Genomic DNA, 26,580 nt, shown 5'->3' on the forward strand with positions numbered 1-26,580 from the left:
GTACCCTTCGCTGTGTGCGTGGTCTCCAAGCTCCCCTATTACAACGCCCTCAAGGACTGCCTGTCCTGGTGAGCCCGCGCGCTGCCCATGTGTCTGCGAGGCCACCCCGGCGCTGGTGGGCCGTGGGCGGGCTCTGGTTTGGCCACGGGCGCTCCATGAAGGCCCAGAGGCTTCCGGAGGTGGTAGCGTATGGGGAAGGTCTGCCAGACAAGGGAGGATGAAACCAAACTGTGGGAAGTAAGATTAGTATGGAGGATTTTATGTTTGTTTGGTTTTTTAAAAAAGATGTCCATCAGAAACGGCTCTTCTCCTGGCTGAGAGAATCAGGAGACGACCACTGTCAGTCCTGTTGAGTTCATGACAGTTAACAAATTTTCTTTTTGGGGGGTGGAATCTTTGAGTGCCTTAATGCTGATATTGAGTAGAAAGGCTGAGGACAGAGAAGTTTTGAAAACTCCAGAGAGCATCGCGCTCACCGCCTGTTGTCGGGGGACGATCGTGGCGTGTGGACACGGTCCAGCCCCCGGCCACACGCACCCGGGCCTCCTGGTTTTCATTCTCACCAAGTTCTAGTCTTGGAATTCACGGTGGTTTCGTTAAACACAGAGGCGGTCAACGGAGGTTTGCCTTAATGTCGTAATACCCACCCACCGCGCCTGGCAAGTCAGACTCCTGGAAAAGACCGTCATTTTGGTTCTCACGCTGTGGTCAGAGGGACGAGCAGGAATCCTTCCTGACCAAACTCACAACTTTGGGAACTCAAGTTCCAGCACCTTAGTGTTTTAGTTTTCAGAATGTGGCTGGTCTTTGCACATGGTTTGGGTCTAGCCTGGGTTTTATTGCCCCCGACAGAGAACAGAGCGCTTGCTTGGTCTCCCTCCAGGACTTGAGCGCGTGCGCGTTCATTAATGCGTGTCTGCCCGGGCGTGGGCGGTGAAGGGATGATAAATCAGGACAGGGTCCCCTTTTCTTAATTAACTGATAATCTTCAGCACCTGAAGGTAGATGGCTTGTCCACCCCTCTTCAGTTTCCTCGTCTGTGAAGTGGGGGTGGTGGTTACACCCTTTCTTGAACGGAACAGGTTCTGGCCGCTTGTCGCCCTCCTTCCGAGGAGGGCAGCCCCTGCGCCACTTTCTCAGACCTTGTACACATGATCATTCATGTGTGACTCCCCACAAATACCATCCTGCTAGACACTGATGCAAACGAATGTTTAACTCGAACGTGTTCAGTTGCCACGCTTCTTGAGTGTTCTCTCTCTCGATGCTCATCGCTGAATGACCCGAACTAGAAAATAGAAAAACAAATGACAGAAATCCAAGCGGCACTTTATAAACACAGATTTATAGATTTTTAAAATCTGTTTTTCTGCTATAATGCTAGCATGTAAACTATGCCTCTGCGTGGACAGAAATTGGGAGAGAATGCTTAGCTGTGTTTGCGGAATTAGATTATGGAAAGTCTTTGTTCTTTTTTTATTTTTTAAACTTGATACTATTCTTTTACAATAAATAAAATGTGGAGGAATATTGAATTATCTCCAAGTCCTGACACTGACTCAGGAAGAGCTATGATTTGTTACTAAAGTAAGAGCGTGAGCGCGCGGCTCGCCGGGACCGCGGGGGGCCTGCTGTGCTGGGCGAGGCCGGGGTCTGCCCCAGGACACCCAGGCGGGGTGTCCGGGGCAGTTGGCTGCATTTTGCCAAATGTAGACACCATGTGACCACCACCGCTGTTAAGACAGAGAACATTTTCACCACCCCCGAAGTTCCCTCACGCCCTGTGGTGCTGCCCAGCCCCTCTGCCCCCGGGCACCTGCTGGTCCATTGTGCATTTCAATCGGTTCGGCTGTGCCTTGAACAACATGGTTTGCAGTGTGCCTGTCCACATACACCCGATTTTTTTCGACAAGTACAGTAATGTAAATGCATAATGTAAATGTATTTTCTCTTCCTTAGGATTTTCTTAAAAACATTTTCTTTTCTCTAGCTCACTTTATTGTAAGAATACGGCATATAATGCATATAACATACAAAATACCTGTTAATTGTTCGTGTCATCGGTGAGGCTTCTAGTCAGCAGTGGGCTATTAGCCGTTAAGATTTTGGGGGGGTGAGAAGTTCTACGCAGGTTTTCAACTGCGTGGGGCGTGGGCGCCTTTAACCCCTCACATTGGTCAAGGGCCAACCATACTTCAAAAGTCAGAATGTATTTGTGAAACAAATGTGGTCAAGCACTTTCCTTTGAGATGTTTACTCGCTGCTGAAGTATGACCCAGACAGAAATTGCATGAATTCCAGCCGTGTAACCAGCACCCACAGCAAGAAAAGAACATGACCAGCCCCCCAACACCGCACTTCCCCGGCACCCCCCTGCAGGCAGCTCCGACCCTGGGCAGGCCACGCCCGGCTGTCTCACGTCCGGGGGGTCGTCCCCCTGTTGCTGGAAGGGCCTGGGGCTGCCGGCGTAGGCAGACATGTCAGCGCTGATTAGAAATGCTAAAATGACAATTGGGGGCTGATACTTACTTTGTGATGTGATTTTTTTTTTATTTTAGTTTGTTGACTCACCTGAAGCTCTGTAAAGATTTTGAAGTTGACAATCACATAAAAGATTTTGCTGCAAAACTGTCTTTAATACCTAGCCCGCCGCCTGGACCACTTCACTTGGTAATTAAATCTGAAATTTTGTCTTTTCTTTGCAAATAGTAAAAGTCCTATGACGACGATGGTTTTAATGTTTTAAACTGTTTCTTATGTTCCAGTGTGTTTAAATTATGCTTCTCAAGTTCCTTACAGAATCATCTTATTATGCCATTTCTAAAGATGAGTTTGCCTGGTGGCCCGTGATACGCGGTGTGGCGCCTGTGATGGGTCCCCTTAGTGCTTAAGACATCGGTTCGTTACTGGCTGTGCAAAAAACATACAGAATTTACTCAAATTACAAATGTTCCTTTGGTTTATTTGTCTGGAATATTGGGTACTGTATTACATCGGTTCATGTTTTCTCCTGTCCAGGGTGATTAATGAAAAGTACTTGGCTTCCTATTTTTTGGTTTTTCCCAGTGCTGTTGAATGAGTGGCCAAGCGTTTCCGGGGATCTGGATTCCCTGGCACGCTTGTCCTGAGATGTTGTTGGCTCTTTCACCACGCAAGGGTTTCAGGCTTAGGACAGTTGCAGAAAGGCAGCCTGCGTTCCCTCTTTGCTGAGTAACGGACCAAGATGGCTGAGCCGTGATGACACCTGTCTGGCTCAGCATTTTCCAGACTGACGCAACCACCGGGCACTTCCTCATTCTCAAACAGGCACCCGCCAAATTAGCGTCTCGAAGCAGGTCATAAATGTCGACTCTATTTCACTCAGTCCTTTCTGGAAGATTAGACAGAGAGATCTCGGTTCTCTATATATTGATTATTATTCACAGTTGAAAAATTAATTTTATTTCACAGGAGACATGTGATTATGAACTTAAAAATGTATATTTTTAATACCACCCTACAGTGTGTGGGGTGGGGGTGGGGGGAATCCTGCCAGATGCATTCCAGGCCCAGAGGCAGACAAGGTTGCCTGAGTACCTTGGTTCCGCTCCCAGAAACCTTTGTAGGGACATTTATTGGGTACTTGTTTTGTGCAAGGCCGTCATCTTTATTACGTGGATAATTGGTGGTTTTTTATGGTACACTGAAGTCATCAAAGTTTCTGTTCTTGCTCTATTCACTCAACAAGTATTCCCTGAGGACCGGCTAAGCAGTGAACAAAACCGAGTTCAGGACAGTTTGAGGGTTAACCCTACGTATTATGTTCTGCCTTTAAGCATGAGTAATGCACGAACCGCACCTATACCAGTTTTCTGTACCTTGGAATCTTGGATTAATTCATATTTGGTTCTCCGACTTTTACCCACCCCTGTGAGAGTGTTTCCTGGGGGTCGTTCCTGACACCTCTTCTCTTCACCCCTGCATTCCATCCATCACTCACCCCTGACCAGCCAGCTCCCAGCGTTTGCCTCCAGTTGGCCACGGCCAGCCCCTCATGTGGGGCCACCAAAGGGCCACTGTGTGACTTGGGGAGCCGCTGGTCTGTCCACGTCCATTCTTGACCCTTCATTCAGTTCATCCTTTGCATAGTGGCTGCAGGGACTTACCATCTATCCATTGGACTCTCCTTTTGTGCTTAAAACCCCACCATGGCTTCTCGTTGTGTACCTGCAGCCAGTCCTACATCCCGGGCCCCTGTGTCGTCTGCTCTGTGTGCAGCCTCACCCCCTCGCTCACTGTTGTCCAGCCACACTGGGTCTCCCTCCATCCCTCGCACGTGCTGTTCCTGGAGGTCAGGTTCTTCGGGACAGCCTCCACCCCGTCGCTCTGTGCCCCGCTCCCTTCCTGTGGAGCCCAGCACGGTCTGCGGTTGGGGCTCGCGCACGTGTGTGTTTTGTTTTCTCCATCGGCCTCCGAGCGGCATGAGGCAGAGGCCCCGTGCAGAGCTGCATATTCGGCGCTGTTACCGCGCCCGCTGCTGAGCGAATGAATGAACGGATGCGTCGTGTTTCAGGCTTAGCCTGTCGTGTTCTGAGTGGGGTCTGCGTCTTGGTTCTTGCACGTTTGTCCGAACGAGCTGAGCCTGGCTCAGGCTTGCCTCTGTGATCCTCCCTGGCAGCCTCACCAGCTCTGGGACCCCCGTTGATACGTGGCCCTGACCCATCTTTGGGAGTGTTGAGCCACGTGGCTGTTCCTTGTTTTGGAGAAATGTGAGCCAAGGTTCTCCTCTAACCCAGGAGCCAATTCAGCAGGAATTTCCAGAACCCACTGCGAATGAATGTCGATGGAGAGGCTTGTAGCTAGTGCTCGGGAGCCGTGGTTCCTGAGAGTCAAGTGCGTGGGTGCTGGGTAGGTCACCTCCGGTCTGTGACAGGGGAGGCGGCGCCCAGCCTGGCTCCGTGCCCTTTTGGTGGACAGCGCCTGGACCACCGGCCCGAGGGCAGCAAAGACACCCCACGCCCCTGGGCCCGCTCTGCCGCTTCTCTGCCCACCAGTGGGTCTGATTTTATGTGCTTTCAGAGCACGGGCCAAGTTATTGGGTGTGCACGCAAAATGGGCATTTTCCTTCTCTCTCTACCTGACTCACTTCCTGTGTTGCTTTGTGTGGGGAACCTGTTATTTGCCTGGGGCTACAGTCACGCTGAAATTTGGAAAGTGTTTCCCCAAAATATCTCTCCCTCCTCAGTTTCTTCACGATAAGGTGGTGGGGGGACAGCGGAGCCCAGCTCAGAGGGTGTGGGTCTCATGCGCTGCAGTGGACGTGTCCCAGGGGCCCAACAGCGTCACAGAATGACTGGCATTTGTATTTAGTTTTTATCTGTAGTTGGGAAGCCGGTTGACACGTTTATTTTTTGAAATATAAACTTTACAATTTTTCATAGTTCATCACCACCGGGAGCATGTAACTCTGCTCTACCTTGTTTTGTTTTAAATAAAAAGGATGTTATCGTCCACACAGCACGTCTGCCTTGTTTCTGACGTGTCTTGCTTTTGCAGACCAGTGGGTGACAAGATGGTGCCGTCAGGGGACACTTGCAGAAAGAAGTCTTCCCTTGTCCTCAGGTTCTCTGCACGAGTGTTCACACAGAGCGGTGGTGACACGGGTGTGAGGAGGTGTGGATGGTGAACATTTGTTCTGGAACCTTCTTCCCTAGCCAGTGCTCTGCGTCTCTCCGTGTGTCCTCCTTCCACACTTTTCCTGGCGGGAGCTTCTCTGTCTCCGATTCGAGAATCTTCTCTCTGTGCTTTCGGCCCGGCACTGCTCACACTCGGGTCACTCCATTCTGATGACCCCCGGGGCTCTGGGGGCACTCCTGGGTGCCCCCCCACGAGGCTGACCCCACGGTCAGGAGCGAACTTGCCATCAAGCTGGAAGGCCCCTACCATCCCCCTCCATCCAGAAGGGGCATTCTGCAGATACTGAATTCGAATTGAAGTGTTATTTTGAAATACTATCATTTGGAAAAATAAAGTCTTTCTCAGCGATTTCTTGAAGTCCATGTCTTTAAGGAGCTTTGACAATTATGTTGAAAATACTAAGAGAATTTGTAATATGCAGTAAGTGTTCTAGCTAAGATTAACCTGATCGTGCTTGACTTGGAACCTGTGCTGATTGGGACACGTGTCTGGGCGTTGGTTAATCTTTGCTGATGAGCAGTTTGCTAATGAATTAAAGAGTTTGGGGAAGATTGGCTAAAAAAGACATTCAGTACTTGATTCATGTATGAGCCTTTCTCAGCAGTTCTGTGTGTCTCTAGACTGTTTTGTTCTGTGACATACGCAGTGACGGTGTGAGTCTTCAAACACGTATCCTAACTCAGACATCCCTGGAGACTAAACTGAGAGTCTCAGTGCATTTCGGCCTCTGCTGGGAGTGGCTCTCTGAACTAATGACGGAACTTGGTCGTCACAGATATTTAACATGAAGCCGCTACAGATCGTGTTTCCCTCCCGTGCGGACCCTGAGAGCCCGCTCATCGACTTGGACCTTCACCTGCCCTTGCTGTGCTTCAGGCCCGAGAAGGTGCTGCAGGTATGCGTCCCCCTGGACCCGGGGCGTCCCTGCTGGTTGGCTCAGTGGGGCATCTAAGCTGTCGTCGTCTGGAGGGCAATGCCAAGGCACGTGTGTTCCAGAACGCACTGGGAATGGTTGCTTTTTGGCTTCAAGCAGACATTCAGGACTGTGTATGCTGTTCACAAGTAGTGCTTTTGGGGGGCTAAAGGGGCTTTCGTCTTGGCAGATGTCAGCCCATGTGGTTTTAGTGGCGCGATCACACGTGTATTCAGTGCACGCGGTGTTGTTGATTCCCCCCAGATCCTAACGTGCCTCCTCACGGAGCAGCGGATCGTGTTCTTCTCCTCCAACTGGGCCCTGCTGCCCCTGGTTGCTGAGTGCTTCCTGGCCTACCTGCACCCCTTGCAGTGGCAGCACACCTTCGTGCCCGTCCTGTCGCACCAGATGCTGGACTTCGTTATGGCGCCGACGTCCTTCCTCATGGGCTGTCACCTCGACCACTTTGAAGAAGTCAGCAAGGTTAGGCCTTGACCTTTTGCTAGAGAATGTCGGATCCTTGTGACCCCTGCGGGGACCGGCGGGGAATGGCTTTGAAAGCGCCCCGCAGGGAGGGCCGTGCGCCCTGGCCAGGGAGAATGCGGTCACTCCCGTCCCCGCGGCTCATGCCCTGGGTGCCACACACACAGGGTGCTCTCGCGTGTCTGCACCATCCCCCTGTGGTCCTCTGGGCGTGTTCAAGGCCATGGGGTTCTGGGCGCCGGGACCCCGTGTCACCTGCCAGTCCGCTTAAATTCCCGGGGGTCCGCGGCTTCCCGCAGTTCCAGTGAGGAGAGTGCGGGCGTCGGCGCTGATGGAGCCCGCTCTCTGGCCTGGCTGTAGCCCCTTTCTAGTTTTGCGGCCTCGAGTGCGGTCCCAGCCCTTGCCGAGCCTCAGCCTCCTTGCCTCTGAAGCGGGCATGTCCTCCTGGGCCAGGCTCTGAGTGGGGACCGCCCCGCACCTGCCGGCACGTGGCAGGGGCTCGGCAGCCCGCAGCGGCCGGTGTCCTTGCTCCAGATCTTGTGTTTCTCTGTGTGGTTCAGCTTCTGTTGTTCAGTAATGCTGTGGGCCCTCCTGCGAGAAGGTGCCTGGCCACGCTGCGTGTCACTCACCGCGTCGGTGGGTGCGTGGGCCTTGCTGCACGCAGCGACCGTTACACACTGTGCTTGACCTTCGGCAGAGCGTTCGGCCCTCTTGTGTCCTAGTCGGAAAAGACAGAGGTTAATTGGACACTTAGGTCATCAGGGTCAGGGTCCCCGACAGGAAGGCAAAAACGCCGGGCCAACTAAGACAAAACCACACTAGCATCTGCTTTACACCTTAGACGGGACCACGACAGCATCCTAATGGCCTCTGCAGGAGTGACTTTTGCAAAACATCCGGAAACAAAACAATTAACCATGAAACACTGGTCACTGTCACAAGTTGAGGCAGTTAGTCTCCAGATGTCAGCCCGAAAGACCATCAACACGGGAACGATAACCCGATAGGTAGATGGGGGCATGGTCAAAGCCCTGATTGGCACACCTTAGCGCCCAGTCCACAGGGGCCCACACTCAGGATGCTCAAGATAGTTTCTCAGAGGAGCTTATAAAAAACCCCGGGATTTGAATGCCGAAATGGCAACCCTCTCGGGGAACTTTGTACTATCGCTCAATAAACTTCGCCCTGCTGCCCACCACTCCATCTGGTCACCTCTTCGTTCCTCGAAGCGGTGCGACCAAGAGCTGCGGGCACGGAAGGGAACAAAGATCCTGTAACAGCAGTAAGTGTGCTGGCCCCATTATCGTGGGGGGGGACCAGAGGGGCCAATAGTACAGCACTTGGCATACAGTAAGTGCTTAATAATGTACATTTAGATGGTGAGCTAACGTGGATTTGTAATACTGTGATATTGTCGGCAGGCAGAGCAGGGTTGGCTTTCTAAAACACCTTTATTCACATAAAATACCACGAAGTTTGCCTGATTAAAATGTGCAATTCAGTGGCTCTTAGTAACTTGACAGAGTTGTGCCAACTAATTTCCGACGTTTTTGGCACCCACAGAGAAGCCCCGTGTGCCTCAGCGTCGCCCCACGCTGTCCTCCGCCCGCCCTGGTCACCCCCACCTGCTTCTGTGTCCGTGGATTCGCCCGTTCCACACGCGTGGTTTGAGGCCCGTAGCTGGCCGTTAGTGGCTTCCTTCGTCAGCACAGCGTGTTCTAGGGTCGTCCATGCCGTCCATCCACGTAGTTGTGGTTCTTGCTGCTGAATAGGATCCCGTTGTGCAAACGTGCCACACTTCGTTTGTCTGTTCATCGGTCGATGGACGTTAGAGTTGTTTCGACTTTTGACTGTTGTGCCCGGCGCAGCTGCGAGCCCTCGTGTGCGCGCGAGCTTCTGTGCGGCGTGTGCTCTCCCCCGCGCGGGTACACACCTGTCGCAGACGCTAGCCATCTAGCCGCGGGAGGGGAGGCCGGGCTGTGAGCGCATTCCCGCCAGCAGCGTGGGGCCGCGATCCTCTGCCTCCTCGCCAGCGCCGGCCCCGGCCCCGTGTGTCCTTCTGGCCGTCGAGGCAAGGGGGACGCGGCGTGTCACGGATCTGATGCGCGTTTCCCCAGCGACTGACACTGCAGCACCTTTGCACGGGGGCCTGGAGCGTTTCAGAGCAAATCCCGGGAAGGTGCCCGGGAAGGTGCCAGGTGCCCCGTTCGGCCCGGCCGCTCCCGGGAGGAGCCAGGTTCTTGCCGAGTTCTTGCCGAAGCCAGTGACTCACCAAGCGACAAACACACTTTGGGGAAAGGCCGTTCAGACCTTCATGGAAGGAACGGAAAATGTCTCCCAGTCTGCCTTGCAAACGAGGAAGAAATAGGGCCATGCTCTGAAGTTGAAAATGTGTGTCTTTTCTTAGTCATTAGGGAAAAAACCATCTTGTTTCAGGCCCTTCCCTGGGGAACGTTTGTGGGCACATCCACCTGACAGCTCCCGTCCACAGTCACGAAGGAGGCCCGCTCAGGGATTTACGTGTTCTGGGAGATTTCAGGACAGGCAGCAGGCTGAAGAGCGTGGGTTGGGTTTGGACGTTTTCCTCTGTAGGGCTGGGGCCTTGGACACGGTCATGTAGCACGCATGTGCGAGAATGCTCACCTTGCCCAGTCAGCGCCCAGTCAGTGCGCTGGGAGACGGCGTGTGCTCGCTTCATGTGCCACCTGGAACAGGCATTCAGAGCCGGGCCCAAAGGGGGAGCGGCGGGAGGGGGCGGCCTTCAGAGAGCCCGGGGCCGCCACATTCCTGGGGCTGCTGGATGTGGGACTCCAGAGCGTGACTCAGTGTCTGTGTATCTCGTTACACATCAGGCTTTATAAGGAACCCGGGCACATAGTTCAGACATCCTAAGTGTGTGTGCTCACTGAGCCGGGGGCCCGGCCCACACTCCAGTTCTGGAATGTTCCCTCCAGGCTCCCTGAAGTGGCCCACAGAGTGTTTATACCAGGGCAGGGGAAGCCAGATGACACTATGGAACCCTGACTCAGCCTGGGGCGGATTTGATCAAATCTGGCTTGTTGACATGACTCACAGCATATCCTACATTTTTTGGTAGGGACAGTATAAGGCGCTGTGTACGTGTTAGGTATGGTGATTTAATCAATAGCGACGCTGCCTCAGGGAACGCAAAGTGTGTTTTTGTGTTTTCAAAGATGTCTACAAATTCAGGTTCTTACATCAATCTCTTTAAACTTACAGGAAGCTGATGGTCTAATTCTGATCAATATCGATAATGGCAGCGTCACCTGCTCTAATGATGAGGACGTCGATGTCCCGGACGTCCCCCTGCTAGCGGCACAGACCTTCATTCAGAGGTAGAGGTGGGAGTCGTGTGTGCTTGGGGACGTCCCCTGTTCCACTCTGTACTTGCCGGCTCTGAGTGTCTTGAGTAGCTCTTCCATGTACGTTCCAGAGCCACCCTTTCTGTCTTTATAGTTTGGAAATTATTCGTGAATGTTTTAAGGTGAAAGTCATTAGTCCTTACTCTGATCTTGTCTACATAGTAATTACGGCCCCACCGAGTCAGGTGATGGTCTCATCATCCCTCAGGGAACCTCCCACCCTCTCTCTGTGACCCTGTGGTCTGCCTGGGACCTTTGAGGTTCCTTCCCCTCCTGCCTGCCTCCTTCCCTCCCTCCTCCCCACCTCCCTCCCTCCTTCCTCCCTTCTCTCCTCCTCCTCCTCCCTTCCTCCCCCCCACCCCCGCATGAGACAGGTGTTCAGACCTGTGGGACGCCGCCCCCCCCGCAGGGCAGGATTTGTGTGCTGCCCCGCCCTGCAGCGCACAGGTGGGCACCCCACCCCCGAGCGAGAGGTCTTCCTGTCTTCACCCCAGCCCCCAGGAGTGCTCTTACGGCCTCCTGCCTTGCTCATCGCTCGTATGGTTTTTCCAGCTCTGCTGCCCGCGTCCTTGGCCTGCAAGCAGCAGCTGCTTCCCAGAGGGCCAGGTTAGGCCTTGCGGCCTGTCGTGGGGGTCGAGGACTTCGGGAGCTGCTTCTGGGGAGGGTGAAGGAGCTCTCGTTCCCACCTGCCAGGACGATGGTGCGTCCCGTGGTCGGGGCGTCTGGCCATCCGGGACGGGGCAGCACCGTGGCATCCTCGGTCGTGGCCGGCTGCTCGGTGTGTGCAGGGGACCTGAGCAGGGTGTGCTGCTGGAGTGTCTCCCTGTGCGAACCGACATTTGTAATTGTTCACTTTTTGGTGAGCAAAAGCCGCTTTCCGCCGACTCTCAGAGTCTGACGTTTTAGCGCCGGCGGGTGCTAGCGTTTGGTGCTTCTCAAGCGTGCGCTTGGTGGCGCATCCCCAGGGGGATGGGGGTCTCGCGCTTGTCTGTGTGGCATTGTCAGGATTCTAGAACATGCACAGCGGCTTGCGTCTCTGCTTGGCTGGACCCCACATGGATGGGGTGTGGTGCCTCCTCCCGTCTCGACCACGTGAGCTGACCCGCGTGTGGTCGTGGCACATCTGTGGAGGCTCGGAGGCCGCACCGGGCAGTGGTGGGCAGCGTGCCCGGGGGTCCTGGAGTGCTGGGGTGTCCACACGGGCCCCTTGGGGGGGGCAGGCAGGACAGGAGGCAGCGCCCTTCCCCATGAGACGCCCCGATCCCAGTCACCCTCTCCGTCCCCCGTCATCCTCACCTGCATCTGACTGTGTGTTCACGGTGTCCCCCCTGCCGACCCCACCTCCCGGGGGCAGGACAGGGACCCCAGCCCTCCCGGGTGGACTGTCGCAGAGCGCTCAGGTAGGAGGGACAGCCTTCTCCTCCAGCAGAGGGGTCGTCCCTGCACAGAGCTCGGGGGGGGAGGCCGCCACCACGGCTCCGTACGGATTCCTTCCCCACGGCGCCCCTGTGCTGCTGGGTGCGTGGCCAGCTCATGATCCTTCCAGGTGGCAGGTACCCGACAGGTCAGCTGGGGTCGGCCGGGCTGGGACACCTGCATCCAGCAGTAGCTTCTTGTCACATGCGGGGCAAATCCAGAGTGCTCCCCGGCCCACCCCGGCCCCGCCGACCACTCGGACCTGGTCTCAGCCCGCCTCCCCCACCCGCCACGGCTCCTCTGGCAGCTGGGTGCTCCCTACCTGCTCAGGGCCGTTTGTGTGCGTCTGGCTTTTCACCTTTCAGGTCCGAGGTCCTCGAGAGGCCCCTCCAGCCACCAGCCAGGCTCTTTTCCAGCTGTCCTGCTCTCTGATCCCCTCCTCCCCTCCCCCACCCTCACGACCTCCTATTTGGGTGCATTCTTCTGTTTTTCTGTTTCTTCCCACTTGAACATAGGCCCCACCCGGGAGCTTGGCCTTTGGTCACCATGCAGCCCACACCCAGATGGCACCAGGTGTGCAGTGGGTGCTCAGGAAACATGGCTGGGATGGGTGTGTGTTGGGGGTGTGTCTTCTGCACATAAACCGCACACTTGCTGGTTGGTTTCCAAAGCTGCGGCCTTGATCGTGCTGGGGAGGCCGGGGTGGCCGAATGCCGGTGCAGGGTACATGGACACAGGGTTCCGCCAGGCGGCCGAGAGCCCTGACGCACAGGGCGTTGGGTGCATCCGATTCTCCCAGGCAGGACGTGGTGGTGGGAAGCTGCCGGCCACGAGGCAGCCTGCGCTGGAAACCCCCTGTCCTTCCTGGGGTGGGGAGTGAATGATCTCGCCAGGCAGAGCCCGGGGGAGGGACGGATTCAGTTTGGGTGAAAACGTGCACGGTCCACAGTGGACGCTTTTGCAGGTTCAGCACTGATGAGCTGTTAGCATGGAGCGGTGAGTGGACTCTCCAGGGATGTATTTTTAGTGACCCAGCCCGGAAGTTCCTGATGGGTCTTCCGAGCGTCCGGAGTGTTCACGCACCTGGGAGAGCGTTCTCCCCGCCCGTGAACAGCAGTCCCAGCACGCGGCGTGAGCTGTGGTCAGCGTCCGTCTCTCTTTTCCAGGGTCCAGAGCCTCCAGCTGCACTACGAGCTGGACCTCGCACACCTGGGCGCCAGCACGGACCTGAACGAGGGGCGCGCCCGCAGGCGGGCCTGGCAGCAGAGACTCAACTGCCAGGTGCAGCAGGTGGCCCTGCACCTGCTCTTCAGCATCTTCAGGTACCGGAGACCATTTCCTTGGCCGCGGTGGCTCGACCCCGAGTGACGCGGCTGAAATCCTTGCCCCTCCGGCCCCCGACCGCCTGTGGGGTATCGCGCCAGTTGAGAGCTCGGGGCCAGCCCAGGGTGGGGACACTCGGGTCACTGCGGGAATGAAGCCCACCCCCCAGGCAGCAGCACTCAGGATCTGTCCCCGTTAGAGAGCCTTCCTCTTTGTCCTCATTCCCGTGGGTGCCACCGTCCTGCAGGGTTTAGACCAGAGCCTTTGTGATTATCCAGTGGCTGTGTTCTTCAAATGTATATATTTCCATAGAATAAATAATTGATCAGGAAAAAAAAAAAATGGGACCGTGTATTGTAGACGGGTCGTGTTATCTCTGCTTAAAGCAGTATAATTGGCGTGGACACAAATAGGTTCTTTTCATTTTGCTCTTTTGAAATGAAATCTTTCACGAGCAAGGTTGGGTTTTTTTTTTTCTTTAACACCTTATAAGCTTGATGAATTTGTAAAAAAGCAGAGACTATGAATACAAAGGATCAAACTTTATGTCCCTTAGATAACTTTTCCCGACAACGGAAGGAAAGCGTTGAATGTCTGACACGTGGAATGTGGCCCGTTGGCTCGTTGATCCCACGTGTAGACTGTATTTCCGCTGTGGCAGATCGTACGGGTTCACGCTCAGAGTCTGCCCGCCCTACGGGGTCGCCCCCTCGAGTCCGCTTTGTGTGTCATCTGCAGGAGGAAGTAGGGGCTGGAAAGGGAAGAGGGCCGTGATGGTCCCCCTGGGAGGGAAAGGCCGTGCTTGCGTCACCAAGCAGATGGAGCAGACCACGCCCAAACCCAGCCCTCCCGGGGTCGGAGTCCCCTTCCCGTGGGCCGGGGCTTTTGCAAAGGCTGGCCTTCTCGTCTTTCCTGTGTCGCTAAATCGTCATGACTCTCTCAGGTATTTAAAAATAGTTCCACACTTAGACCGTCTTTCTCTTCATCAGGGAGGTGAAGAACCACCTAAATTACGAACACAGAGTGTTTAATAGTGAGGAGTTTCTCAAAACCAGGGCTCCGGGGGACCAGCAGTTTTATAGACAGGTGAGGAGCGAGTGGGGCTGGTGCGCGCGTGTGCGTGTTCTGTCCTGCATACGTTTCTGTATTTGCAGCGTTGTTCAAAGTACATTTTTTCAGCATCTGTTAGTATTTTATGAAGTATTAACGTTTCCAGAAAGTTTGTTTCCACATGGTTCCTTTGGTCCCTTTGGCCCCCTGTTTTTTGATCCGCTTTTCAGAGTATAATTTACCTGTTACGAAATGCACCCATTTTCAGTGTAGTGGGCGATAAATTCTGACAGACGTGCGTGCCTGGGAGCCACCTCCTCGGTCCGGGTCGGGGCCTCTCCATCAGCCCGGATGGCTCCCGTTCCAGGCGTGGCCGCGGGGCCTTTCTGTCCGATGCGGGAGGTGGTGGTGGCTCTGTCCACCTGCTCACAAGCCTGTGGGACGCTTCCGTTCTTGTCTGTTATGAGGAGTCGTGTCTGGGGCTTCGTGCTGGCAGGTGGTGCAGCCGGCGCCGATCTTCTGGGTCCTTTAGGGCTGTTCTCATGCTTTTCGGCTGGCCTCTCTCGGTGGCGCCCTGTCCAGCTGATGGCCGGAGGGGCGTGTGAGCCGCGGCTCCCCTCATGGCTGAGGTCCACACAGCAGTCGTTCACGTCGGCCGGCCAGCAGCCTCTGCCTCTCTCCGGGCACCGCCCGTGCCCTCATGTCTGCTCCCTGACATTTGCTGGTCAGACTCCACGCTCCCCCCGTTCGTGGGCGCCCCGGCCGTCTGCCCCTTCTGTACGCACTCCCCGGGGCACAGAGCTTGGCCTGCGGGCCTGACGCTGCCCACAGGAGACCCTGGCACGAAAGCATCACGGAGGAGCACAGGGAGAAGCCACAGGGACGCACGAGGGGCCAGAGCAAAGCCGGGAGCCCCGTTCGCAGCCAGGTCACAGCTGTGACAGGCGCCTGGGCCGAGCTCCCTGCCATCGGCCTCCGTGCTCCGCCAGCTCGTGGAGAGTACTCCAGCGGTCCCCGGGAGCCAGGCTGCCACCTCCCATCCCGCTGCGTGTCCGCTCCTGCCTTCATTCTTCTGCGGGTGTTTTGTACATGGGGTTTCCAGCACCTTCCTCGTGGGCCCTGCGCCCCTGCAGCCCTCCTGTCACCAGGCTGGGCGGTGTCCCCTGGGCCTTGTCCCCTGCAGGCTGCTGGACCACAGCAGGGAGCAGGGTGGGGACAAGCACCGGCTGCTGGAGGGTCACCTTGTCCAGTGAGAGACCAGCAGCTGGGTCGTGGGAGCCACGGGCGGGTGCCAGACCATGCACCTGCTGTGAGGAGGGGGCTGTGGTCCCCGGAGATCTGGAATCACAGGCCACAGGGCACCGTGGCTCTTGCTGTCATGAGGGGAAGGTGATGGAGCTTTTGAACGTTTGGTGGTTTTTCAGACACAGACTGGCCGGTCCTTCGCGGTGGCCTGGGGAGGATCTGGAGGCTAGTGTGGCAGGGTGGGGTCAGTGAAGACAGCTGCCGCTTGGGAACTTGTGCCCAAGGAGCTGGGGGTCGGGGAGAGGCCGCGGCCGGCGGGGAAGGGGCCGGGCAGCCGCTGCAGGTGCCCGGCGGCACAGCGAAGGCCAGGAGCGCGGCGGTAACTGGCCTTCCGTGGTCTGTTTCAGGTGTCGGATACCTACATGTTTCACTCTTTCCTTAAAGCCCGGCTCAGCGGAAGGATGGACGCCTTTGCCCAGATGGACCTCCACCTGCAGTCCGAAGAGGACAGGTGCTGTCTGCAATGGGGACCAGACGCTCGAGTAGCATGGGTTTATTTGGGTGGATGAATGACGCATCCGACCAGAAAATCTCACATTCAGAAACGTGTAACACGTCGGGCTCGTCCCCGTGCGTTTCTGCTGGGGGCGGGACACCGAGCGTAGCGTGTACGCCCTGCCATCCACTGCCGTCCGCCTTCCCTCTCCCGCCGCATCGCCACCGCCCCCCGTGCTGTTCCAGCTCTTCCCACACTGTTCCCGACAGACTTTGTTTATGTGTGTCCCTTCGGGGGTACGGTCTGTCCTCCAGCCGCTGGCTGCACCGCGGAGACTCCGACACGGTGCTCCCGCTGTTTTCCACTGGCACGCGGGAATGGCGGGCACCGGGTGTCGCGTGGGAGAAGAGGCTCAGGCGTTGAGACGTGTTCTGCAGTCGTTCTTGCAGCTAAAAGGTGTTGCTTTTTCCTGACCCCAGATTTAACGGGATGCTGGCAAGTCCAAGAAGACCGACCATTGAGAAGATGGCCTCGCGGAAATCCTCACCCCTGCACGTCGCGCACCGGAGGATGGTGGTCAGCATGCCCAACCTGCAGGACATCACCATTCCCGAGCTGCCGGCCCGGAATTCGTCGCTTCGCAAAGTGGACGCCTCGGAATGCGGCAGCAGCAGCATAGGTGATAGACCGGCCCCTGTCCGGGCGCTGCTCCCGCCGCTGGGCTCCGACGCGGCAGCTCGCTGCCACAGCCGGGGTCTGCTCAGCGCAAGGGGATGGGGTTTGGCCTGGGTGTGTCTGTGTGTACATATAAAACACACATTGACGCGTATCCGCGTCTGACGGACATGACACTGTCAGGCCCCAGCAGGCGCCACGCTCGCTCTAGATCCTGGGGTATGAAGGGCCCGGTGTCCCTGCCCTCGCGGAGCTGCGCTCCCGGGAGGAGGCCAGACCAGAAGCAGATAAACACGAAGCGACGGGGTGCGCGGTGTCCCTGCACGAAGGAAGCGGCGTCAGGGGTGGTGACGGGGGCTCGGGTGTGGCAGCCACGTTTCAGCAGACACGGAATGGCGAGGCCAGGCCACCCCAGTGGCAGGTGGCAGGCGGAGGGACAGCAAGGGCCCGTGGGTGCCGTGACGGCAGCAGCTCCGTCGGGGAGGCAGGCCTGTGTGCACAGCTCCGAATGTCAGCCGGGAGTTTCCTCGGCGTGTAAAGTGCTCTAGAACACGTGTGCACGTGTGCAAGCCCTGTCTCCTTTCTGCGTGAGCTGCAGCAACACGAGCCACGTGTGCCTCGGGTATTTACCCTCAGGGCCCCCTCCGTGTGGTCCATCCACAGCGGCCAGGAGGAACGGGTGAGGCCAGGCGCCATGAGCCGGGGGCCCTGTGGCTGCTGCCTCGGTGCCTCCTGACGACCGTGCACAGCAGAGCGGCAGTCTGAGTGAGGGGCGCACCCAGCCGGCCTCAGGACGGGCCGTGCGTCCAAGAGAAAAGTCCTCAATGACAGAGCACACGTTCTGGAGGCGCCTGCTGGGTCTGAGGCCCCTCACGGTGGCCCCCTGGCTGTGTGACCCTGGGCAGGTGATTCACCTCTCTGGGCCTGTAGTTCTTCTGTAAAACCCAGTGACGCTTTTCACCCCTGGCTGTGCTCACTCCGCTGTGGGAAGGCGCTCTGCCCTCTCTGCCCCCTGAACCTTCAGCTGGAGCCCCCCTTCCCCTCCCAGGCTCCTCCCTCCCCCCCAGGCTTCATGGCAAAGATGCCACCTCCATGGGGTGCGTGGTCTACCTCCAGGACTGGCCTGGTCCTGGTCCCCTGGGGCCACCTGAGAGGCACTTCAGTGACATTTGTGGGAGGAATCGGTGTGAGACACCTGGATTAGGTTGGCTCTGGCATTTAGTAGCTGGGCACCTGGGACGCACGAAGTCTCAATTTGCACGTCTGTACAACGGGGTTGATGGCCATGGGCGTCTCACAGAGCGGGCGCATCTGGGCTTAGGTCCTCAGCTTCACCCTCCCGTGAAGACTCACTACCAGGTGTTTCCATTTAGCGCTAGAGTCTTAGCAAATAAAATTATTCCATATTCTCAGGGTGCCATGGAAGCAGAGTGGGGGGACCCCCATTCAGCTCAGGGGCATGTGGAGCTTTCTGGAAGAGGCATAGAGGCTCTCGCTTGACGTTGCACCCAGGGCCCAGAAACGTTAACCGGACGAGATGACGGGGACCCAGGTCTGTTTTTCGGGTCTGGTGACTGTGTGCATGTTTCCTCTCGGCTCTAGTTCTGAGCGTGACCCCGAAGCCGACGTACACGTTCAAGATCCCGGAGATCCACTTCCCCCTGGTGGGCCAGTGCGTGCAGGCCTACTACTCCGACTGCGTCGCCCTGCTGAGCAAGGCCATGAGCCTTCTGGCGCCCGACAGCTCCGTGCTCCTGGCGCGGTACTTCTACCTCCGCGGGGCCGTGCACCTGATGCACGGGCAGCTGCTGGACGCCCTCCTGGACTTCCAGAGTCTGTACAAAACAGACATCAGGATCTTCCCTGCTGATCTCGTTCGGAGGACGGTGGGGTCCCTGTCGGGCCCCCAGCGCGCCCAGGCCGAGCGGGTGCCCGAGCTGCGACGGCTCATCAGTGAGGTGGTGGACAAGCCCGGAGAGGCCCCCAAGCCGGACGACCGCGTGAAAAACTTCGAGCTGCCCAAGAAGCACATGCAGCTGGACGATTTCGTGAAGAGGGTTCAGGAGTCGGGCATCGTGAAGGACACCAGCATCATACACCGACTGTTTGAGGCGCTAACCGTAGGTGAGAGGCCGGCCGTGGCCCGGATGGCGGGGCGTAACCACGTGGGGACGAGTCCGCGAACCGTGCCGCGAGCCCCCGTCGGGGGAGGCCCTGTCCGACGCGGGCAGTTACAGGACAGGGGGCTGAGGGGCCACCCAGGGTCTAGGGGAGTGTGACCGGAGAGCCCGAAGCCGCGGCAGGCTGGCTCCTGTCCCGGGGCCCCCGCTCGCTGCGCCATCCCCCCGGCGGCGGGAACGCTTCACACGACCTGACGGCACAGACAGGAGTGCCGCCTTGTCCCGCGTTTACTGCCACTGCCTGGCTCGTTTGGGAGCCAGGGCCACTGTCCCCAGCTGGAGCCTGCCCCTCGACCGTGCGTTTACGTGTTTACTGGACGCGGTACTTAGGTGTGTGTGGTTTTAAATGGCCCGTGCGTCCTGCCGCGTCAGGCTCGTCACCGTCCTGCAGCTTTCCGTGCCGACGCGCGTGCGCCTGGTTTCTCCAGCGGATCTTCCGACGCTGGGGTAGCGGGAGCCAGCACGGCGCACCTGTGTGTGGCCATCGGGTGGCGTCCGGGCGTCTTACTTTCCCAAATACTGACGTGGCGGGTTTCACGTACCTGCTGCCCTACGTGGTTGTGCACGGCTCTCCCTGGGACTCGTGCCAAGAGGCCCAGTCTGGACGCGGGTACCGCCATCCTGACGGCGAGCTGCCTCCTTGCCCTCGGCGGCTGCACGGCCCGGGACACACCCATGTCCCACCACCGCCACCGGGCAGCGCTGGGCACTGTCCGTCCCGGGTGCTGGGCCGGTGTGACGAGCGTCCGCTCGGAGCTGCTCTGGTGTCGTCTGTCCATTTCTACACCAGGATGTTCGCCTTTTCCTCAGGGCGTGTGGGAGCGCCTCGTGTCCTCTGCACAGGCTGTCGTTTGCCGAACGCGGGCCTCTCTCCCTGGTCTCGTCCGCGGCTCCGTGGGCGGGCTTGGCCATGCAACACTCTTTACTAGATGCGTCCTGCTGTCCCCGCCAGCAGGAGGAGCCGATCGCCTGTTCGCTGGCCCCAGGCACTCGGCCTGACCAAGGTGCAGGCCAGCCCGGCCCTCGCTGGTCACCTCCCCGTGCGGTGCTCTGGAGATGCCACGGAGAAGCGACACCGTGTTGGCCCAGGCAGGGCGCAGTGGAGCGCATCTCGTCAGGCGCCCAGGAGGCACCCGTGGGGCGGACAGCTTGGGAGGATGAGCTGGGTCCGAGAGGAGACAGGTGCTTGTAGAGAGCCCTGGGCAGCAGTGCTGGGGCTGCCGGGAAGGGGGAGCACGGGCCCCCATGACTCGCACCTCTCAGGGGAGACCCTGCCCTTCCCTTTACACCGGGGCCAGCCAGTCCAGCGGCGAGGCCTGAGATACGGTGGATACAGCCACTGGTGGTATTGTTCTCGGGGAACGAGATGTCCAGGCTGTGCCTGGCTGTCCCTGGACGTCACCAGGCTCCCCGAGCGTGGCCGTGTTGTTTCACGGCCCGAGACGCCGATGGCCCCGGGCGGCGCTGTTCTCCTGGCAGGAAGAGGAGGGTCTGTCCCCACTCCTGTGGCCAGAAGCGTGTCCCACAGCACGTAGCTGCCTGGGAAGCATGGTTTAATGGCTGGACGCGTGGACAGTGTCCAGCATTCCCAGACTTATGCTAGCAGGGACGTGGAGGACGCCTGGGAGGGCACCGGCAGACATGGCCCACGCTGATGGGCCATCGACGGCCCGGTTGTCACTTTGGGTCCATTCACATTGCAAAATACATCCATTAATGGTCCCGACTCTGGGATGTGTGAGCCGCTGTAGGGCGGCACCAGATGGATGTTTCGGCCTAATGGCCGCGTGTTAGAAAAGCTCTATTAAGTCGAAGATGAATGTTACCACCTTGGAATGAACACCTGAGATTTTATTTAGGCGATTCCTGTCACTGTTTTGTCATTACACGTTTTTATAGATGTTTCAAAGTCCGATGTTGACACTGCAGGACCAGTAATTCCGAGGGGCCGCAGGGCAGGGAGGTGGATGCGTGCGCGAGCCTGGGTCCCAGAGCCGCCGCCTGCACCGCGGGTGATGGGGTACGGGAGGGAACGCCGGCGTTTCTGGGTGGAACTGGGGACAGGTGAAGCACACGTGGCCTGTCTGTGGGCGCGTGCGGGAGCCGTGCTGGAGCGTGGCAGCCCCCGGCGTGTGCAGTGGGCGTGCGGGGAGCTCATGGATGTGCGCGCTGGCCGCAGGCTCGCACCGTCCAGTCCCGCGGTGGCCCCGGAGGGTGTGGTGGCCAAGGCCTGCAGGGACGGCCCAGTTGGGCCAGACTCTCTGGTGGCCGTGATATCCAAGTCCCCAGGGGACTGACCCCCTGACACCGTGTTACGGAGCCCGAGCAGGGACGCGGCTGCCCTGGAGCTTTCCCGCGTCTTTTGTCCTTTTCCGATCTGGCCTCCAGTGGGGTTGGCTGGGGAGGACACAGCTCCTGCCCTCCCAGCCGCCTCAGCAGGAAGGCAGAGCCACCCACACACACAGCCGGGCCCGGCTCCACACTTAGCGTGCCAGCAACGGCTTTCCTCCCTGTGCCTCGGTTTCCCGATTTGTGAACAGCCTAACGGTGCCTGCCTCCTGAGGGCGTGGGAGGATTGAGTGGGACCCCGTGTCGTGGGGAGTGGTACGTGAGTGAAATGCGTGTGCAGCTTCAGGGAAGGGAGCACGTGAGCTGTTTTATCTGGGTCTTGCGCAGGATGCGTAGGAGTTTTCTGGTCCGAGCACCCTGGGCCAGTGTGTGCAGAGGCACCTGATGTGGCCTGTTTTGGGATATACTCGGTGTGACTGGAACGTGGGAGTGTGAAAGGGCCCAGGGGCCCAGTCCTGAGGATTTGGGGCCTGGTGTGGAGGAGGAGCCCTGAAGTGTTTGAACGGGAGGGGGCGCCTACTTGTATCTCAGGGCATTCCGGGCGCCGGTGCAGCAGCTGGCAGACCTGTGGGCATTTGTGCAGGACGGGGGGGGGGCCGCCGCGCGACCGAGGGATGCGGAGTAGAGGCGGAACCCGGCCACGGCAGCCACAGACACAGGGAAACGTGGGCGTCGGGATGGGCCGGACTTCTTGGCAGTCGGGTGGAGTGGGAGTGGGGTGGTCCCATTTCTGCTGTACGGATGAGCAAGCGGGTCCGTTATACAGCTTGTGTGAAGTCCCACCGCTAACCAGGAAAGCGGGGCTTCAGACTTGGGTCTCTCTCTAACTCAGAGCCCGTGACTGTTGGGCATTTAGAAACGTTGCTATATCAAGTTCATCTTGGTTACAAATAAGACTTATTTGCTCACGTAACCAAAGAATACTGAGATAGGGCTAGCTTCAGGCAAAGCTTGATCCAGTGATGGAGGGGGGTCACCAAGGGTCTGGTCTCTTTAGCATTAGCTTCATCTGGGGGCTAGCTCCCCTCATGGCCCCACGATGCCTGCCGCCAGGTCTAGTGGTGACCCAGGGCTTTGCCACCATAAAAAGAGTGTCCCGAGAGTTACCGTGGCTGCTGGGCTCAGGTCACAGGGCAGCCCCTATCCCGTGGTTCGGGTGCCCATCCTGGGCAGGAGCTGGGGTGGGAGACGTGGGTGCTGGCGCCACCTGCTGGCCTGTGTGGACAGCGCACCGCGTCTTCTCCCGCGCAAGGGCCGTGTATGTGGCTCTAAGAAATCTCTTTTCTCTACAAAACCAAGGACACCAGAAACAGATTGACCCAGAAACATTCAAAGATTTCTACAACTGCTGGAAGGAGGCAGAAGCAGAGGCCCAGGAGGTCAGTCTGCCCTTGTCGGTGATGGAGCATCTGGATAAGAACGAGTGTGTTTATAAGCTGTCGAGCTCCGTCAAGACGAATCGCGGCGTGGGCAAGATCGCCATGACCCAGAAGCGCCTGTTCCTCCTGACGGAAGGGAGACCAGGCTACGTGGAGATTTCCACCTTCAGGAACATAGAGGTAAGAGCGCAGCCGCTGGATTGTGCTGTTTGCTCACTTGAGGTGCCCCTTCGAGTGTAGAGGGGTCGTCTTCCCCACTGAGGACGCCCAGCTGTGGCCTCATCTCAAGCGTTATATTTATTTTCGAGAGGCGTGTGGATGTGTTAATCCAGCTCCGAATACTGGAGACGGGAGAGGCAGGAAGGTACTGCAGCCGCGGTGAACGCTGGCCCGTGGGTCCCCCTGCCCTCCAGTCCCCCCCACACCTGCTTCCACAGACTGCCTCCCGGAATTCCAAAGAAAGGGAAGCATTTCCGGAGGCAGAGGAATGAACCCTGTTTGAACCCTGCGGACGAGCGCCTTTGTGCGGATGTGCTGACAGGTCATGCCCGTGGTCGGCCAGGAAGGCCCGTGAGTCCTCGGACACGGGCCTGGGTCCCCGACCCGCCGGGACTGGTGTCTGACGGGGTCGCACGGAGGCCCCTCGGGCCGTCCCTCTCCTCCCGCCCGGGGCCGGGCTCCGCCTGGGGCTCCCTGCACCGCAGCCCGGCCAGCCCCCACTCTGCGCCCTCGGTCCGGGGCCTGCCTTCACACTCGGGCACCGGCTGCTGAGCCACCTTCCCTCGCTGACCCCCGAGCTCCTGCCACGGGGCATCTCTCTGACCTGCTGCTGCTTTTTCTGCCTCCGCAGGAAGTGAGAAGTACCACCGTAGCATTTCTGCTTCTGAGAATACCCACTTTAAAAATTAAAATGGCATCCAAGAAAGAAGTGTTTGAAGCTAATCTGAAGACGGAGTGTGACCTGTGGCACCTGATGGTGAAGGAGATGTGGGCCGGGAAGAAGCTGGCTGACGACCACAAGGTCTGGGGGACGCGGGTGCCTGCTCATTCCAACTCACGGCTCGTCTCGGGGGCTCGGGCGTGGTCCCGTGAGCACGAGTCGGGTTAGACGAGGTCCCTCCAGAGGCCCTGGAGATGCCGTGGTTTACATGGCCCAGTGCGTGGCCAGTGGCATCTGGGGACACTGTGGAAGGACCGGGACTGGCCTCTGAGGTCTGAGTTGGGTCTCCCGGGCACACCCTGCTCCAGGCATCTCCTCTTCTACCTCCCAGGACTAGGATTCTGGCAGGGGGCACGTCCTCCGATAGACTTTACAGCCTAGGGATTTGTGTGCTTTCACTTGCTTTGGGCCACAGTAGCTTTGAGTACACGGAGTGAGGATTGCACGGGCGTGAAGGGCACCATGGACAGAGGCCCGGACGGGGCAGCGGTGGGGCGAGAGGTCTGTACTGTCTCAATGGCAGATAAGGCCGGAAAGCCCACAACCCAATGCGCAGAGCACGGATGGGGACTCACACACGGGGCAGGTCAGGGGCCGCAGAGGGGTGCACAGCCCACAGTCATCAGAGGAAAGGTGGGGGAGGCAGCCGCCGCCACAGGGGCGAACACTAGAAAGAACAGACTGTGTGTGGTGGGAGCACTGGCCTTCGTGAGGGAGTCGCCAGGCCCTGGGGGGCCTAGACCATGGCTACGGAGGGAGTCTTTCTATCTGGAGAAGGGAGGGGGACCAGGTCCTTTCCAGGGCCCCAGTACTCCGTGACTTTCAGACCAGCCATCTGATTTATGCCTGCTGCTGTATTTTGCACAACAGTACAAACTGGAGCCCGCAGGCCACGGACCGCCTCTGGCTGTTTTCGAGCCCGGCCACAGAGCCGAGTGGTTGCACAGAGATCCCAAGGCCCACGGAGCCCCGAGTATTATTAGCTGCCTGGCCCTTTGCAGAACATGTTTGCCAGCGTGTGTCTAAATGAGCGGTGTTCGTCTTCACTAAGATGGACAAAAGTAGTCACATGACATCAGCTCCAAACGTAAACCGAGTTGCCTTGAAAAAACACGCCTCTTCAAAGGTGTGGTTTGATGTAACGTCCCAAAGTCTCGCAGGCCCTTTACGGACTTGTTGACATGAGCGCCTCCCTCCCGCAGGACCCGCAGTACGTCCAGCAGGCGCTGACGCACGTCTTGCTGATGGACGCCGTGGTCGGCACGCTGCAGTCGTCCGGTGCCGTCTATGCTGCTTCCAAGCTGTCTTACTTCGATAAGATGAAGAGCGAAAGTAAGCGCAGCACGCATTCGACAGCCGCGGTCCCGAACGTGGCTTCCGTACTTTTATCCGGTTGACATCACTTTTTTCCAAATCCCGAATGTCTCACTTTGTTCCTTTTACACTTTTCCACGTTTATGTTTGAGTAGCACACGTCCTTCTGCTCGCCCGTTCCCGGGCGCTCTGTGTGTACCGACGCCCACGGAGGGACTTCCTGCTTGAGGTCTGAGTGACGTCCCACAAACACTGGGTGTCGTTTGTCAGGATTCCCAGTTGCCAGCAGCAGATCTCCAGCAGCTGGTTACGTGGAATAGGGATTTGTGGACGGCTGTTGAGTGGCTCGTGGAGCCCCTGGCAAGGTCACCAGCGCTCAGCCGTGGGGAATGCGCCCACCAGAGAGCTGTGTGCGTGGTCGGTGTGTCGAGTGGAGCCCGAGCGGAGGCCCCCGGGTGCACGGATCTTTTCTTCCCCTTGATGTGGTCGGTTTCCCCAGATAGGAATTCTCTGATCACCTGCATGTAGATCTGAATCTGGGCTCTCACATTCTGGAAGCCATTCAGAGAGAGGTTGGCGGTGGGCTATTTTTATTTGGCAGGGGGTGGATTTTTCAAGTCTAGGAAACAGCAAATGGGTAAGAATAACTTTATGTATCATTTTAGCTACCTCTGTTTTGTTTCAACTTTTAAATGATCTAAAGCCAACGGCTTTGTGATTTGCTTTATAAAGGAGAGAATACAGAGGACTGCTTGTTGCTACCATCACTCCGCGCCACGGCCGCCCTGTGCTAGGTCCACCAACAACATCAAGTTCATGAAACAGGCGAACCACATAGGGGTGTTTTTAAGACCATCTGTGGTCCTGTTTGTATGCACTGTTTTTTAAATCACAGCTTTACTGAGATGGAATTTACACACCATACTCAGGGAGGGTCTACAGTTCCATGGTTTTAGCGTATTCACGGACTTGTGCAGCATCAGCAGAGTGAACTTTATTTTTTTTAAAGATTTTATTTTTATTTATTTGACAGAGAGAGAGGGAGAGAACAGGAGCCAGGGGAGCGGCAGAGAGAGAGGGAGAAGCAGACTCCTCGTTGAGCGAGGAGCCCGACACGGGGCTTGATCCAGAAACCCTGTGATCATGACCTGAGCCGAAGGCAGACGCTTAACTGACTGAGCCACCCAGGCGCCCCAGCAGAGTGAACTTTAGAACATCTTCATCGCCCCAGAAAGAGACCCTGTACACTTAGGAGCCACTCCCAGCCCCCAGGCAACCACTGATCCACTCTCTCTCTGGATTTGCCTGTTCTGGGCATTTCATATACACAGATCCTACAGCGTGTGTCCTTCTTTCATTTAGCACAGTGCTTTCAGAGTCCGTCCCTGAAGCAGGTGTCCCGTGTCACTCCGTCCTGTGGCTGAATAATATTCCACCGTGCAGATGGACCACTGTGTTCATCCGTCGTCAGCTGACCGTTTGGGTTGTTTGCACCATTTAGTTGTTGCAAATAATGCTGCTGTGAACACTTTGTGGACAGGTTTTGTTTGGGGATGTTGTCATAGCTCCTGGGTGCATAGCTGGAGATTCTGGTTTTTAAAATGTTTTTCCAGATCTAGAAAAAACGAATCTTGGTTAAGTGTTCATTCGCTTTGGCACATGTTGCTCTTTCCCACGTCTGTCACTGACTATGAGGCCCCAGATGCTCCCTGGTCCCAGACCCCCCATGTGTCCCGGACACCCCGCCCCGGAGCCCCC

At 57.5% G+C, this 26,580-nt stretch overlaps 1 protein-coding gene across 1 annotated transcript in view; it reads left to right on the forward strand.

The window, feature by feature from the left end:
• Positions 1-26,580, forward strand: part of DENND3 (DENN domain containing 3) — a 55,705-nt gene that overhangs the window by 9,496 nt on the left and 19,629 nt on the right. The window contains exons 5-17 of the mRNA XM_032416108.1: positions 1-68; positions 2,559-2,670; positions 6,452-6,571; positions 6,854-7,072; positions 10,313-10,428; positions 13,038-13,193; positions 14,184-14,280; positions 15,897-16,000; positions 16,465-16,664; positions 18,263-18,784; positions 22,489-22,748; positions 23,419-23,589; positions 24,711-24,840. Coding sequence (XP_032271999.1) covers positions 1-68; positions 2,559-2,670; positions 6,452-6,571; positions 6,854-7,072; positions 10,313-10,428; positions 13,038-13,193; positions 14,184-14,280; positions 15,897-16,000; positions 16,465-16,664; positions 18,263-18,784; positions 22,489-22,748; positions 23,419-23,589; positions 24,711-24,840 — 2,275 coding nt within the window. The remainder of the gene's footprint in view (positions 69-2,558; positions 2,671-6,451; positions 6,572-6,853; positions 7,073-10,312; positions 10,429-13,037; positions 13,194-14,183; positions 14,281-15,896; positions 16,001-16,464; positions 16,665-18,262; positions 18,785-22,488; positions 22,749-23,418; positions 23,590-24,710; positions 24,841-26,580) is intronic.

The sequence above is a fragment of the Phoca vitulina genome, unplaced genomic scaffold, assembly GCF_004348235.1.
Source record: "Phoca vitulina isolate PV1807 unplaced genomic scaffold, GSC_HSeal_1.0 scaffold18, whole genome shotgun sequence".
Classification (NCBI taxonomy): Eukaryota; Metazoa; Chordata; class Mammalia; order Carnivora; family Phocidae; genus Phoca; species Phoca vitulina.